The sequence below is a fragment of the Podarcis filfolensis genome (assembly GCF_964270895.1).
Source record: "Podarcis filfolensis genome assembly, chromosome: 13".
NCBI classification, from domain to species: domain Eukaryota; kingdom Metazoa; phylum Chordata; class Lepidosauria; order Squamata; family Lacertidae; genus Podarcis; species Podarcis filfolensis.
In genome coordinates this window covers 17,693,087-17,708,074 of record NC_139615.1, presented here as the reverse complement: position 1 = coordinate 17,708,074, position 14,988 = coordinate 17,693,087, and the positions used below count along the sequence as shown (strand labels likewise).

The window sequence follows — 14,988 nt, the reverse complement described above, 5'->3', positions numbered from 1 at the left end:
AGTAGACTTAACAATGAGCATTTTTGTGAGCACAATTATAATTCCTGTAAATGTCTCACACATGCATGCATGCACATTCTCTCTCACTCAACCACATGGTGCACTTGCTCCCCATACCCTGGGGCTACCTGGAATTTGTCCAGCTGCAAAGGCTGCAGTAATTGCTAGCTCTTCTTTCTCTGGGGACACAATTAAATCCACTCCACCAGGCAATGTAAAATCTCGGAAAGGACAATCCCTGAGGCCTGAGAGGAAAGGAATCTTTCTTTGCCCCCGAAACCTCTGCTTCGGTTGCCATGTTCTAGAAATTGTCTCCTTCCTGAGCAAAGTGTGTGTACGTAATATTGGCTAATTGCAGAGTCATTACCTTAACTCCCGAGTTTCTCAACAATATCCCTATATGATGCTTAAAATCGATATCCACCAGCAAATATGGTGGGAATTTGGAAAATCTAGGCACCTATCTGTTTCTAAGTTACCACAGAACTGTGCAGCATTTTAAGAAATCATGATGTGCTCTCTGCTTTTTGCTTTTATTTTTTTTTAATTAAATATTTATTGGTATTTTCGAGAAACACACAACAAACAAAACCAAAAAATAAACAAAATAAAAACAACACAAAAAAGCATATTCAAAACTAAACAGAAAAATAGAAAAAACACATAAAGTTTCTGTTACTTATTTTCCTCAACCTTATTTCTCAGACCTCCTCACACCTCCCCTTCTTGTATTCCAATTTAAATTGTCAATTCAGCAAGTCCTTAACTTATTTCTTCACCTTAACTTAAACATTTATTCTAGCATACTATTATTTTACTTTACTTCTTTTTTCCATTTCCTCAATTTATTTTTAACAACCTTATTTTCACTTAATTTAAAAAAAAGAAAAAACCAATTTCACCTTATTAAGATTACACATCAATACTTATACCTCATTAATTTATTCTTAAACCTTTTTCCTAAAGTCGACCAAAATTTCCCTTCCACGGTTTACCCAATTTCCTTACCACTAACAAAATATAAAACAAACAAAGCAATGCAAATTATCCTTATGTACCCTTTGGATTCCCAACCTCCACCCACCCTTCTCCCGGTTCCAGTCCCCAACCAATATCCATCAGTCTTTATATTATTTATTTAGCCTGGAGATCTCAGGTCCGAGGCCCTTATGTCTCTCTCAGTTCCTTTCTGCCGGTCTCTTTGATAGACCTTGATGTTAAGTCCCAGGTCTCGGAGGGGCTCCGGCCCAACAGAATCGGTGTTGCTTCTAGCCAGTCCTCCATACTTAAAAGCAAAAGCAAAGCCTATGGGGTAATCCAACTCTTGTTTCAAATTTCTTTCAAATCCAAATGTCCCCACAGCTCCAGCTTCCACCTTCAACAAATTTATAATCCTCAGGTCTTCAGATCTCCTCCAAAGAGGATCTCTCCATTTTCCAAACTCCCAATCAAACCAGGCTTTCCGCATCCAATTTTTATTGTCCTTTTTTATCATCATGTCAGGCCTCATATTGTAGCTCTCCTTTGACTCCTGCAAACCTCCATCTCCTCCTTCGTTTTCTTCAAAAACACCATATTGCTCCATCGTGTCTACGCTTTCAGTTTCATTTATTTGTTCAGTTGAATAGGCTTCCTGTTTCAAATCCTTATCAGACTCCAAACTGTTGTTTACTGTCCAGTGTAATAGCGATACCTCTGTAGACAAAGCATCGTATTCATCTTGTAAGTTTCCCAAGAGAACAAGTGCTCTGTCCAATTCTGCTTGGAATTTACACACTCCAGCCATTTTTGTAATGTAGTATCCTTGTTACCCCTCTAGGGGGATTTAATTCCTTGATCTTCCTTTCAGCTCAGAAACCAAAAGTCCAGTTATTTTGTATCAACCTTATTTTCAACAAGTTATACCGAATAAACCAGCAAAAACAGCAGAAACAATGTTCTCTTTTTCCAGCTGACAACTAGCTGACTAGCAGCTCACTTGACAGCTGTCAAAATCTTCCATGCAACAGGCTTTCTCATCGGACGTTCCCGGGTCTAGGGGGGGGGTGTAGTTTCAGCTCCCAAAATTCTTTTTATCCTCCAGAATATCTTCTTATAATGTCAAGACCGTGAGGTCAGGATCTTTTGTTAGAAAAAACAAGAAACAGATTCTCTCGACCTTAGCTGCCCAGTCCTTTGCTTTAAGTTGTTTACAAAGAGGGGGGGTGGACTTCCTTTTTAGCCCCTTCCCGCTCGTTCCAAATCCAAGATAAGAAATTTTTTAAAGTTCCAATCTCCGTATTACTCACGGGTTGATGTTTTAAAATCCAATCGATCTTAGAAGAAGTTGGCGCTCTCTGTCAATGGCTTGCGGCTTCACTCCGTAGGCGAGGGAGTACTCTCAGCACCACGCCTCACCCTGCCTCCGTTCCGAAGCCTTTAAAAAGGCTCCGTCGCGGATTGGGGGGGCGCAAATGGTGCCCGCCGAGTCTCTGTGTTCACAGGCATCCGCGCCTGTGATTTTAAGGGTCTCCGCTTCGCCGCAGCGGCCAGACCCAGACGCTACGGAGCCGATTCCCTCCGGAGCTCGGAGGGAATCCGCCATTAAACAATGGCACCAACCCGGAAGTCTCTGCTTTTTGCTTTTAAAGGCTTCTCCAGGTGACCTGTTCATCCTGTTTTGCTTGCACGAATCTTTTTATGCCTGTTCTTTCTTGAGCATTCATTCTGACTTGTTTGCAGGGAGGGTATAGAATCATAGAACTGTAGAGTTGGAAGGGACCATGAGGGACATCTAGTCCAACCCCCTGCAATGCAGGAATTTTCTGCCTAACGTGGGGCTCAAAATCACGAGCCTGAGATCAAGATGCTCATCATGCTCTACCAACGGAGCTATCCCAGAGCCAATGTTGTATGTTGCAAAATTAGCAGATGCACTTTATATATTAGCATGTGTAGTCTATAATAACCTCCTAACAGTTCGACTCCACCCCCAAAGGCACACTCTTCCATTGTCTCCCAAGACAGGCAGATGCCAACTAGTCTATAATGTATACAACTGTAGGAAAAAGGGACTGTCACAACATTTGTGGTTAAACAAACGAAGCTATTTTCCGTTCACATATTGTATTTTAGTGATGAGCTCCACATGTATATAATAATAATAATAATTTACGTGGTATGCTGGCCTATCAATTTACCGGTATTGTCACATGGATTTTACTCCTTACGTCTTCAGCAGCCACTGGTTTCGAGCAAGTTTCACTGCAAGTTTGCCTATTTTATAACAATTCCTTGAGGCATCCAAGCAAAAAATTTATGTAACTCCCCTGTCAATGCAGAATTTGTTGACAGGGGCCGAAGAGCCTGCGCAGCCGAGGTGAGCTGTAATAGTCACTCAAAACAACTCCCTCTACGAGCATCTTATGGTGAACTGTCACCGGATCTGCCACCAGCCGGCAGAGAGCAGCTCCCAGGTGTCAAGATATAAGACTCGAGCCTTTCTGATGCTCGGTTACAAGTGTCAACACAGTGTTATAATATGCCAACGAAACAAAAAGTTGAAAGAGGTACTCATCGTACCAGTTAAGGATTAGAAGCAGTAATTATTTGGGGTTTACTTATAAAGCCTGTGACCCACTTGCAAAGGCTTTGCAACAACCCACAGGTTGGGGAACTCTGCTCTAGGAGAACGGACCCACAGTGCATTTTGCTCTTGTGTTAAGCAGGATAGAGAGAAAGCAGGCATATATATTTGCATTTTAACTGAAGCATCCTAGCTAGCGGCATCTTAGAGCAGTGAATTTGCATTCTTGTGTTCTCCACTACCTATGTCGCTCCAGACTGGACCACACCAGATTTTACTATGCGCTTGCAGCTTTTTGCAATTCCATTTACTGTAATTTATGTAACACCAGTTTTTATGCTTCCCCCTTGTAAATTAGGGTGTATCTGATACAGGGTTAATTGACAAATTGGGTAAAACTGGGCTCCAAAGTGCTCCACTCAGGGTCAAATACTATTTGTTTCTGTGTTTTGGGGTGGGTGGATCAATTGACACTTTCTGCTACTCCCCTTCCCATAACCACTGCTTTCTTGGTGCATTCACTTCTTTTCTATTTCTTTCGATCCATCAGATTTGCACAAAACCGGAAAACTATACCACCAGCAAAGCACATTTTTTAAAAATTCTACACCATATATATCTGGCACAAAGTGTGTGATGAGAATTTACAATAGCTTCCATTTATTTTCCCTCCTTCGCCTTCTGCTCTTATTTTTTCAATGCCCTTTTCCTGCCTTCCTTTCAGAAGCCAACTGTTCTTATTTCAAATTCTTCACTACTGGGGAGAATGCTCACATCTTCCAGAGGACTACTAAAAAAGGTGAGTCCATCAGCCCATCGAAAACAGGGAGCCTTGTTGGCCCGTTGTGCAAAATCCCAGCAGGAACAAATTAAAAACGCCCGTGTTCATTACGTTATTATCCCACCATTCTGCCCAAGAGCTCAGAGTGGTTTACAAACTTAAATAAACTATCAATAAAACACAATTAAAACGATATATGACATAGCCCTTTATGTCGCTTCTAAACAGGATTCTTCAATGCTGGGGCAGCCAATACTCTTAAAGGAATCCTAGATGAGAATAACAACAGCTTTATCTAAGCAGTTAACACACAATATTTAAAGAGGCAAAGGGTCTTGGGGGCGGGCGGGCTCTGCTACACATAGGCATTTGTATCTCCTCATCATCCAGGGTACTTTCCTCCAAGCAGGTGCTGGAAAAGCAACATGAGAGACAGATTTGGAATTACCGTATTTTTCTGTGTATAAGACTAGGTTTCCCCCCTAAAAAATAATGTCAAAAATTAGGGGGCATCTTATACTCTGGGCCATCTCCCCCCATTTTCTTAAATCTGAGTCCCCCAAAATAAGGGGCATCTTATACATGGGGGCGCCTTATAGACGGAAAGATACGGTAACTGAATTGGCCGCCATTTTACGCTCATCTGTTTTACAGACTTTGGGTGTGAGGGGTAGGATAAGTAAATAATAAAAGGGACAGGGCAAAGGAACGCTTCGGCTCACACAAAGACATGACCCTCCGCACCTCTTTAGTCTTTTCTACCACACACACCCTACGCAATACATGTACAGGGAAGGCCCACTCTTGAAGAGCAAGAGTCTCTGCCATTACACACAGTGCATTGTGCAGGCTTTTCAGTTTCACAGAGCTCCTCCCTCAGGCAGGCCGTTCTACAAACTGAAACTCGAGGAGAAAACGGGGGTTAGTGCTCGGACTGCCACCTGATTAAGGAAATCGCAGTCAGTGTCCCACGCGTTTTCGTGATTGAATCCACTGAGCAATCATTTGGAAACGCATACATTTTTGTTTTTATTAAAAGCAAGAGCTCTGAAGCAACAGGCACCCTTCCTTTTGTTTTTGCAGTATGTGTCATAGCAAAAATCACCACAGTTAGAAGAGTGGGAGGGAACCAGGAGGGATTTTGCCCAGCACCTGCAGGCAAAATAACTTTTAGAAAATTAAAAAGATCTGCCCATGTTTTTGGTTGATTAGTCAATCCATCACTCCTGCCCTAGTTTAACAGGAGTGGGGTGGCGTGCTGCTGTCTAAAGCTTTTAAAAACTGTTAAGAATCTTAACCTTAAGCAGGCTATTTAGGTTAAGGCCCGTGCCTTTTTCAGAGGATCTCAGATTACACAGAGGCATGCTGGGACAGACAAGCAGTGGCGGGCGGCTCTCCCTTCGAAAACATAAAATAACCTGCAGTTAGCTGAATCTCTCTCTGGCATTCCTCTCCGTCTGCAGCCCCAGGTCCCTTCAGGCTGGTTTACCAAGCCGCTCTCCAGCTGCCCTGTCCCGTCTCCTACACTTCCATTCTTATCGGGCCTCACTCAACACCACACCTCAGCCGTGGCAGTTTATCATATAGCACATGATTGTGTGGCTGTGTGTCCCTGTAATGCCACAGAGGCTGAGCATTCCCTTTCATGCCACACACACACACACACATACACAGGAAGCAGGTCAAGTGGGTAATTGTGAATCCGTCACTCTTTGCGTCTACAAATGTCTGCTTTATCTCCCTCCTGCTGGCTTGGTTGGCACCGCTGTGTAGAACTGAACATCACGGCGGCCATTGTGTCCCTCGTCAGCATCACCCTAATGGCCATGGGGTCCCTCTGCATCACGGTGGCTCTGAGCAAAGGGGTCGAATTTCTCCTGAAACCAGCATCTTGCTTCTTTATCATATCAGGTAAGGCAGCCCACCCTGCGAAGCCTCCTCCCCTTGTTCAGGCCTGCTGCCCCAGCCACTGCGTTCCTGAAAAACAAATGTCATTTCCAGGCAACCTCTTTATTGGGCATTTCTCCCAGTTTGCTTGCGCAAAATTAACAGAGAGGTTACACAACCTTTTTTAAGTCGTTGATGCCCATCTCATTTTACTCTGTGACATTTTTTAATCTATTTTATTCTCTTTCACTCTGTTGCATTTTTTATGTGCTTCCTATTTTGTTTGCTTGGCACTGGGCATCGAATGCAACCATAAAGATTGGGTATTTTTTCAACAGGGAGGTTACACAATGCTGTCTGGTTTGGATCGTTCTTTTTTGTTTGGGCGGAGGTTATACAATGCTGCATCAAGCAATGGTTACCCTACGCTTTACTTTCCCATTGCTTTCCTTCATGAGTAAAGGGGGAGTGGACAGAAGCAGGTTTGTTGCAAAAGAACTTCAAGACTACTTTAATTGTGGAAACCTAAGCTTACTAAGCGGAAGGACATGGATGGCGCTGTGGGTTAAACCACAGAGCCTAGGACTTGCCGATCAGAAGGTTGGCGGTTCGAATCCCCACGACGGGGTGAGCTCCCGTTATTTGGTCCCTGCTCCTGCCAACCTAGCAGTTTGAAAGCACGCCCAAGTGCAAGTAGATAAATAGGTACCGCTCCAGCGGGAATGTAAACGGCGTTTCCGTGCGCTGCTCTGGTTCGCCAGAAGCGTCTTAGTCATGCTGGCCACATGACCCGGAAGCTGTACATTGGCTCCCTCGGCCAGTAAAGCGAGATGAGCGCTGCAACCCTAGAGTTGGCCACGACTGGACCTCATGGTCAGGGGTCCCTTTACCTTTTCTTAAGCTTACTTAGCAGGACGGCTATGCTCTGCCACAATGGTTGACGGCAGTGATGCATCTGAATACTAGTTGCTAGAAGCCATGGCAGGTTGTAAGGAAAATGCTCCTGTACTCAGGCCTGCTTGCCGGTTTCCTCCAGGCACTTGCTTGGCCGCTGTGAGAACAGGATGCTGTACTAGATGGGCCAAGCACCCATAGTTAAGTGAGCAACTGGTGACAGTTAAAAGAAAACACAACACAGTGTACCTTCATGTGGTCCAGTTAACTCTAAGCCAAATGTCTATCCGGGAAGCTTCCCATAGTCCTTTGTTTGCGGTCTTCGTTCACAACTAGAATTTGGGGAGGATGCCAGGGATGGGGCAGGGAGGTCGTCAAAACTCCCAGGACTGCCTTCTCACTTATTCTCTCTCCCTCTCTAGGCATTATGGTGCTCATATGTCTGGAGGTTTTCCGGCACTCGGTTCGGTGGCTTATCACCTCTGATGAGACCATCCCACTGGAGTACGAGTATTCCTGGTCCGTGGCTTGTGCAGTGGCGGCTGGGGCTATCCTGATCTTTGGCGGAGGCTGTTTTATCCTTTTGTCCATCCCTGGCTTGCCCAAAAAGCCCTGGGAATACTGCATGAAAAGCCGCAGCAGCAGCAGCAACGCTTCCTAAAAACCGTACGGGAGAGAATCCCAAAGTCTCTCTTTCTCTCATTCTGCCAACACACACACACACACACACACACACACACACACAAATATCTCTTACACACACACACACACACACACACACACACACACACAAACAAACATACATATACCTCCACCCACCCCTAGGGGGCAGAAAGAACCGACCTTCTCCCTCCTACATGCCTGCCCTCTTTCTCCATTCTCTGGACTCAGTTTTCTCCCTTCCCTGTTTTGTGACTTGTAAATAGAACCTCTAGTGCTTGTTTTGTTTTAGATTGGCGGGGGGGGGGGGGCGGCAATGAGGAAAGGGCTCTGCTTGTGAATGAGGGGACAGCTGTGCTAATGAACTGAGAAATTACGAGGGGAGGGAGGATAAAGGGCTGTATTTTAAACCCGGTTTTTATAAATGGCTATTTATAGCTCAATGGAGGGGCCGTGTCTTGGACTCCTTTAAATCTACGCCATGCGGTCAAGCGTTAGATTCTCGTCTCAGTTCCCCCCTTGAGTGATGTGCCACGCTGAGCAAAAATCCCAATCCTTCCCCTGTAAAACTGAGTTTCTTCCTTTTTCTTCTTCGTACAACCTCCAAGTACAAAAATTAAAAGCACCCTGTCCCCAACTGGCCCTGTGACTCTTACACGGTGGCAAAAAACCACACACAGGATCAGCCTAGAAATCCCAAGGAATTATGGACAGGTACCCTGAAACACAGGGCAATTTTTAACCAGTCATTCTGGGTTAAAAATTCTGGGTCCATAATTAATTTCTGTCAAGGGCCCTGCCAGCAGCCACAAAGCTCAGTGCTTTCAAAAGTGAGGGGACTTCCAGACAAACTGCTTATTGGGCACCCATCCCTATTTAATGAGTATTAATTCTGATTTGTCTGCGGGAAGTTTAGGCAAAGTGGCATCAAAGCAAGTGCCATGCCACACTTTCCTGTGCGTTTCCCTGTCACTTTCCTTACTGCAAAAAAAGCAGATCCTTTGGGAAAGCGGGAATGTTGCACAAGCTCTCCCAATCAACTATAATTGTGCACCCTGGATTTGCCGGTACGCAATTAAATCCCACCAGAATATAGTGACAATCTGGAAGCCCCCAAAATGAATTTAGAGGCAACCTTCTCAAAACATGATTTTTTCCTGCCAAAAAAGTAAAATTATCCTACTCTCACCTTTAAAAAAATAGTTAACGTTTCCCAGTTTTTCCTGTTGTTAGAGGTGACGTATTAAAGAATGCATGGAAAATATTAAATGCCAAGGACTCAGTCCAGCTGGCAGCTCTTCCTCAGGTGCAGTTCTCTGCTTGTGGAGAAAAGGTGGGAGCAGAAAATGCCCACCTTAAGAGCACTGTGTGGAGAAGAGGTACTAGGAGAACACAAAGAGCAACTGGATCATATCCTGAATTCAGGGCATTTGTGCTCAACAAGACTCCCTTAAATCTTAGGTCGTTGATATAAATGTTATGGAGAATTTGGCAAAACCTATAAATAAGGGGAGTGGCATTAATATAGAAAGTAATAATAATAATTAGTAATAATAATAATACATACTTCTTACAACTTGAAATTCCAGATTTGACTTTGTAAATGCACCACTTTTTGAAACTGGACAAAGTTTTCTTTCAGCCCTGGCAAAGACCATGCAGAGAGCTGTTGGCAGTCTCCCTTGAAACTGAGAGTTCAGGAAGTTCTGTACCACAATCTTATTATGGCAATACACCAGAAGCAAGTGCCTTAAACAACAACAGCTGTGCAACGGAGGCTGGCCCATCGGGGAGGGTGGGGCACTGCCTCAGTATACCCTCCGCAAACACCTGCCTGCCTTCTGCCTTACAACCGGGGGGGGGGGGCTCTGCCTGGCTTGGCTCTGGCTCCACCTGCTGTTGGTCTCCCTGCCTCCTACCCAAGCACTCCCAGTGAAAACCAGTCACCATTACAACTGTCTGCTTCCAACTCTCAGGCACAGCTGTTAAAAACCGTCCTGCCTGGTTAAAACTGGCTGTTAAAAGTTTCAGCCGATTGACCTGTTGATTAAAGTTTGCAGACCTTCTTGTCTTGGGAGGCTCAGCTTTCCATACAGCTGGGGGTACACTCATGACCTCATTTTAAAAAAAATAAAAGGAAGAAGGGTACATCTATCAAAATATTCTTACCAAAGCAACTGCCTTTTACAAATTCTTTTAAAGTTTAGCTCTAGGCTAGGGATGCGACCTTCCAGAAGTTGATGGACTCCCATCGGAGATAGTGGGACTTCAACAGAATCTGAAGCGCCACAGGTTCTCTAGATAGGATGGGTATTACATATTGTGCGAGATGCTCTCAGTTGGACTCCTTCCACCTTGCTGACATCACTCATTTAGTCTCCCTTTACCTCTGGCCCCAATCCCCACCACCGCCCAGAAGGAAAGGGCGGATGAGTGAACAGGCAATGGCAGGGACTGCCCCTTCTCATATTTATTGCTCAGTTGCATGATCCCACTAGGCCACAGGGATAGTGTGAGTAAACGGGTGGCCATGGAAAGGGGGAACAGCAGCACTGCAGGGCCCTCTGTGGAGGCATGGGCCTTGGCAGCTGCCAGATGATGCCAACCCTTGATGGCAGCCCTGGCTCTAGGCTGCATGCTTCCATTCTCCAGCATAAGTGTTTACTTCCTGTGTTTAAAATCAACACTGACCGATGAACAGATTGCAGTTACCGTGCAGCATAACCGACCCACTCTGAGCAAGGCTATCGATTCACCCCACACACACATTGTTTGCGAACTGGATATTGTGCTAATAATGCTCAGCTGGGGCAAACGTGCTTTAAAAAGAAAGAAAAAGAACTTTCCCTCTCCTGTGATCTGAAAAGGCTCTCCATGTTCTTATAATTTCAGGATACACTGTCCAAGCCTTACCACGAACGAGCCACTGAGGCATCGTTGCCAGGCTGTCCGTTCGGCTTTGCATCTAAGTGAATTTCTCCAAGAAAGATTGGGGTGGGAGTTGGAGAGAGAACTCGTTTTCCTTGGTGTACTCTGTGTGCTGAAAATTCATGTGTTGGCTTGGGTTGATGGGAAGAGACGACTGTCAAGTTGTAGCATCAGCGAACCAGGTGACAAGCGGAACACAGATCTAAGGGCAAAAAAGCAAGCTTTGAGAGAAGATGGGAGTGTTACGCTCTCTAAAGTGGAAAGAGGTTAAGGAATAAAGGAGAGAGGGAGCGACAGGGACTGGGTCCCATGGCAGGTGGTAAAAATTCAGTATCACCTGAATATACATCACGGAGAATTTATAGCTGTTGAGACTCTTGGGCCTCTTTTCAAACAAACAAACATTGTTTCTAGCCCTCAAATATATTTTAAAGGATAGATGGCATGAAAGGAAACCATCTTATCCATGGTGTTCAGGCATCCAAAAACTTGTGGAAGATTACTGAGATTATGGTTGAGGTGCAAACACACAGACTGCTAGGGCTAATGGTTAGAGCGTTGGGCTGGGCTCAGGAAAACCTGGGTTCAAAGCCATGAAACTCACTTAGTAAACTTGGGACCAGTCACTATCTCTCAGTCTAACCTCCCTCATGGGGTTGCTGTAAGGATAAAATGAGGGTGAACCATGTACACTGCCTTGAACTTGGAGGAAAGGTAGAATACAAATAAATGTAGTAAATAAAATATAAAAGAATCTGCACAACTCCAACTTCCCTGAGACCTCTAAGTCTCCCCTCACTACTTATCAGTTTCTCCCCCTTGTTTTTGCCTTCTGCCTGAGACTTTCTTCCTTATTTTCTATCCTTATTTTCTTAGCAGGCTAAAGATACAAGACTGAGCTACATCACTCACCAGTCAATTTATACCTAGGGCCCATTAATGGTAATTGCTCTTTAAAGCTTTAACACAAAAAGGCAAACCGTAACCATGGTTGCCCTGCTGATGAGAGACATCGCTAAGTTAGGCCTCATCCACACTTGTCCCATACCTGGAAAGCATAGGTGTGAGAAGTTTCCTGCTTGTGTCGTGTTTTCTAGGCATGGATCCGAGCCACTTCCAGAAAACCCACTCTTTAGTGCTAAATTGGAACAAAAAGCAATCCACAGAAAACCCAGTTGTCGTTTGTTCCAGTTCAGCGCTAAAGGGTTCAAAGGGCACTCAGGTGCATTGATGAAGGTTTGGGTGCTAGGTATGTGGAGAACTTGAGAGTTTTGGTGTTCAAAGATGTCCGTGGCTGACCGTCTCAGATCCTCCCCCACCCTGATTAATTGCAAAAAAGCAGTAATGAGGATTAAGCCGATCCCACAACTGTATTGAATTTAGAATGCTCTAGGTGCTAATTCCTGATCAGAATTAACTGTACTTACGCATGGGGGGGGGGGGCGAGAAGCACACACACGCTCAGATATATATCCAACATTATTACTTGCTGATCTGTGCGCACATGTGAACCAGCCCTGCTGGGTAGACCAGTTTGTATTGCCCAGAACCACTTCAGGAGGGTGTAAAGAGTAACTGTGGCATCCACAGAGGATCATTTCCAGATGGCTTTGAGAGGCTTGGCCTATTTCCAGGCACACACCATATTAAAACAGGTGGCTCTATTCAACCCGTAATCCACTTCTAACACCACGTAGCATCCTGTGGGTTTGGTAAAGGTACTCACTGGGGAACCATGCCACAAGTCTGCCCTAATACCAGGGAAGCAGCAGGAGATCTCCATTTCATTACTTGCATTTATTCATGAGCAGCAGATCAGCAACTCAACCGCTCCACAGACAAGGCTAAGGTTACATTGGGTTCCTAATGAGCTATGGAGGTAACCTAACCCAAAAAGGGTGAGAAGAGTTTCTCATAGAGGCAAGGCCGGTCTCTTAAAGATACAGGCTGCACTGACTACCCTGCACAAAAAAAGCAGGCTCTTTTAAGAGTGTGCACCCTATAAAAAGTTTCCCTGGAATTATTATGCCACACACACAGGTTCCTTGGAGAGCCAACATGATCCAGGGGCAAATAAATTAATATAAAAGTGTTCCCGTTGGTTAAAATGAGTTTCCAATGTGCTTTTGGACCTTTTGGTAATGCCTTTTGAACAGCAAAGATGTGAAAGCAGAAGAAATGGCCATTTAAAAAAAAAAAATCAAATTATTTAGAATCAGAGCAAACGTATCTTCTGCACACCGCAGCATGATGTTTACATTACACAGAATTATTATTATTTCAGTTTATTATCCACCTTTCACAATAATCTTCCAGGGCAGGTTACAGCGATTAAAAAAAATACAATATTAAAATCAGTTTGGAACAAATGACAGTCAAGAGAAATGCCAAAAAGCAATTTAAGACGGAGATACTCCCCTGCCCTACCTCCCCCACCTCCCAAATACAAAGAGCCATCTTCATTTTTCGCCCAGGCCTGAGGCCTGGCCTCCGCTGTGGCAAGGCCAGGAGGGCTCTTTTGGGGCTTGTGAGGGAAGGTGAGGCGGGGGGGGGGCAGCAATTGCTGGAAACTGTGCATGGCTTCTTCTGCCCAGCCGTTGCTACGCAGGGAGCCAGCGGCCCATCTTCCATTCATCCTTGTCAGCATCTCAGCCTGGGGACAGGGCGTCCCCACTGGGGGTGGGGGCAGAGAGAGAGAGGGAGAAGGGGATGCTCTCCAGCAAGGAACACGTCTCTCCCCTCGGTTATTCTGGTCCTCCTGCCCTCAGGCTCTCCAGTTACACCCTGAGATGTAAACAGGGCGAGGGAGCTTTTTTTGGTTCTCGGCAGTGTTTTGCGCAGCAAGGGAGAGGCAGGTCAGGAAAATACAACCCGGCAGCCCTGCTTCCTAGCAACCTCCAGGAGACACCCTTTTTGTTAACCTCCAGTCCCTCTTGAGGGAACTCTGGTGGGCATCCATTCCGGAGGAGCAGCTTTGTCACAGCCCTGCCAAGTGCTGCACCTGTTGAATTTCTTTATCTATCAACATCTACGGAAGCCCCGCCAGGGTTTTGTTTGTTTTTAAGCTGCAGCTCTTCCTTATGCATGTTCCTCTCATCAAACCCAGGAGTCCTGGCTCCAACCATAATCTGTTGTATGTGCACTTAAGGAATAAAATTGCCAACTCAATGGGGGGGGGCGGGTTCCTTGACCACAGAACTTGATCTGATTAAATCAGCAAGTGAAGCCTGTTTGGGGATGAGAACAAGCATCGTCATCTGCTAATATTCTGCCATCCAATCGGTTAAAAGTGCAGGAGGAAATGCTACCTAAGAAGTTGGCAACCCTTCTAAAGAACTCAGAAGTCCTTGATTTCAGCTGCATCCATAATCTGTTATATTCCCCAACCATCTTTCACATTCATCCCCAGAGAAACCGAGGAGTTTTCCTAACTGCTGCCCTCCTCTATGGCTGGTAGCCATATTTTAGATTCAGGTAGGTAGCCGTGTTGGTCTGATGCAGTCGAAAGAAATTAAAAAATTGTCCAGTAGCACCTTAGAGACCAACTAAGTTTGTTCTGGGTATAAGATTTCGTGTGTGTGCATGCACACAAAAGCTTATACAGTGGTACCTCAGGTTAAGTACTTAATTCGTTCTGGAGGTCCGTTCTTAACCTGAAGCTGTTCTTAATCTGAAGCACCACTTTAGCTAATGGGGCCTCCCGCTGCCACCGCGCTGCTGGAGCACGATTTCTGTTCTTATCCTGATGCGAAGTTCTTAACCTGAAGCACTAGTTCTGGGTTAGCAGAGTCTGTAACCTGAAGCGTATGTAACCTGAAGTGTATGTAACCCGAGGTACCACTGTACCCAGAACAAACTTAGTTGGTCTCTAAGGTGCTACTGGACAATTTTTTAATTTATTTCAGCCAGATTTTAGACATCACTGTAATTCCTTCCCAGGCACCCAGCTCTCTTTAGCCAGCTCACATTCTTCTGTTGATGATATTGCTATATTGTGACATGCAGGGGGGAAGGAAAGAAATGTCATTAAAATACACCCCTTTTTCAATTAGAATGCATCCAAGAGCAGGTCTCATTAATATTCCCACCACCCCACCTGGCCTCCAATGAAAATGTGAAATGGCTCCTCTCTAGTCCTCTCCCATGCAGCCTGCTACCCTCTCGCATCTTCATTTCATTTGCAGAGAAAAAGAAAGAGGGCAGAGGGATGCCCAGCTGTCTCTGTGTCGATCTCAGACTTGGTGACTGGAATGTGAATGCACAACCACTGCAG

General features: G+C 45.1%; 1 protein-coding gene and 1 long non-coding RNA gene across 5 annotated transcripts in view; one reads left to right on the top strand and one right to left on the bottom strand.

The window, feature by feature from the left end:
* Positions 1–6,113, bottom strand: part of LOC310748381 — a 77,410-nt gene extending 71,297 nt beyond the window's left edge. For all 3 annotated transcript variants that reach the window (XR_014541308.1, XR_014541309.1, XR_014541310.1), the window contains exon 1: positions 5,091–6,113. This is a non-coding gene — a long non-coding RNA (uncharacterized lncRNA). The remainder of the gene's footprint in view (positions 1–5,090) is intronic.
* The window catches only part of CACNG6 (calcium voltage-gated channel auxiliary subunit gamma 6), a 40,209-nt gene extending 26,326 nt beyond the window's left edge, over positions 1–13,883 (top strand). Inside the window, exons 2-5 of one of the 2 annotated variants that reach the window (XR_014541307.1) lie at positions 4,290–4,364; positions 6,120–6,257; positions 7,550–9,532; positions 9,770–13,883. Coding sequence is in view for 1 of the 2 variants with exons in the window: in XM_083584110.1 (XP_083440236.1) it covers positions 4,290–4,364; positions 6,120–6,257; positions 7,550–7,788 (452 nt within the window). In the remaining variant the exon portion in view is untranslated. Of the gene's footprint in view, positions 1–4,289; positions 4,365–6,119; positions 6,258–7,549 lie in introns of both variants that reach the window. The other variant, XM_083584110.1, reaches the window with a different exon arrangement.
* The last annotated feature ends 1,105 nt before the right edge of the window (positions 13,884–14,988 follow it).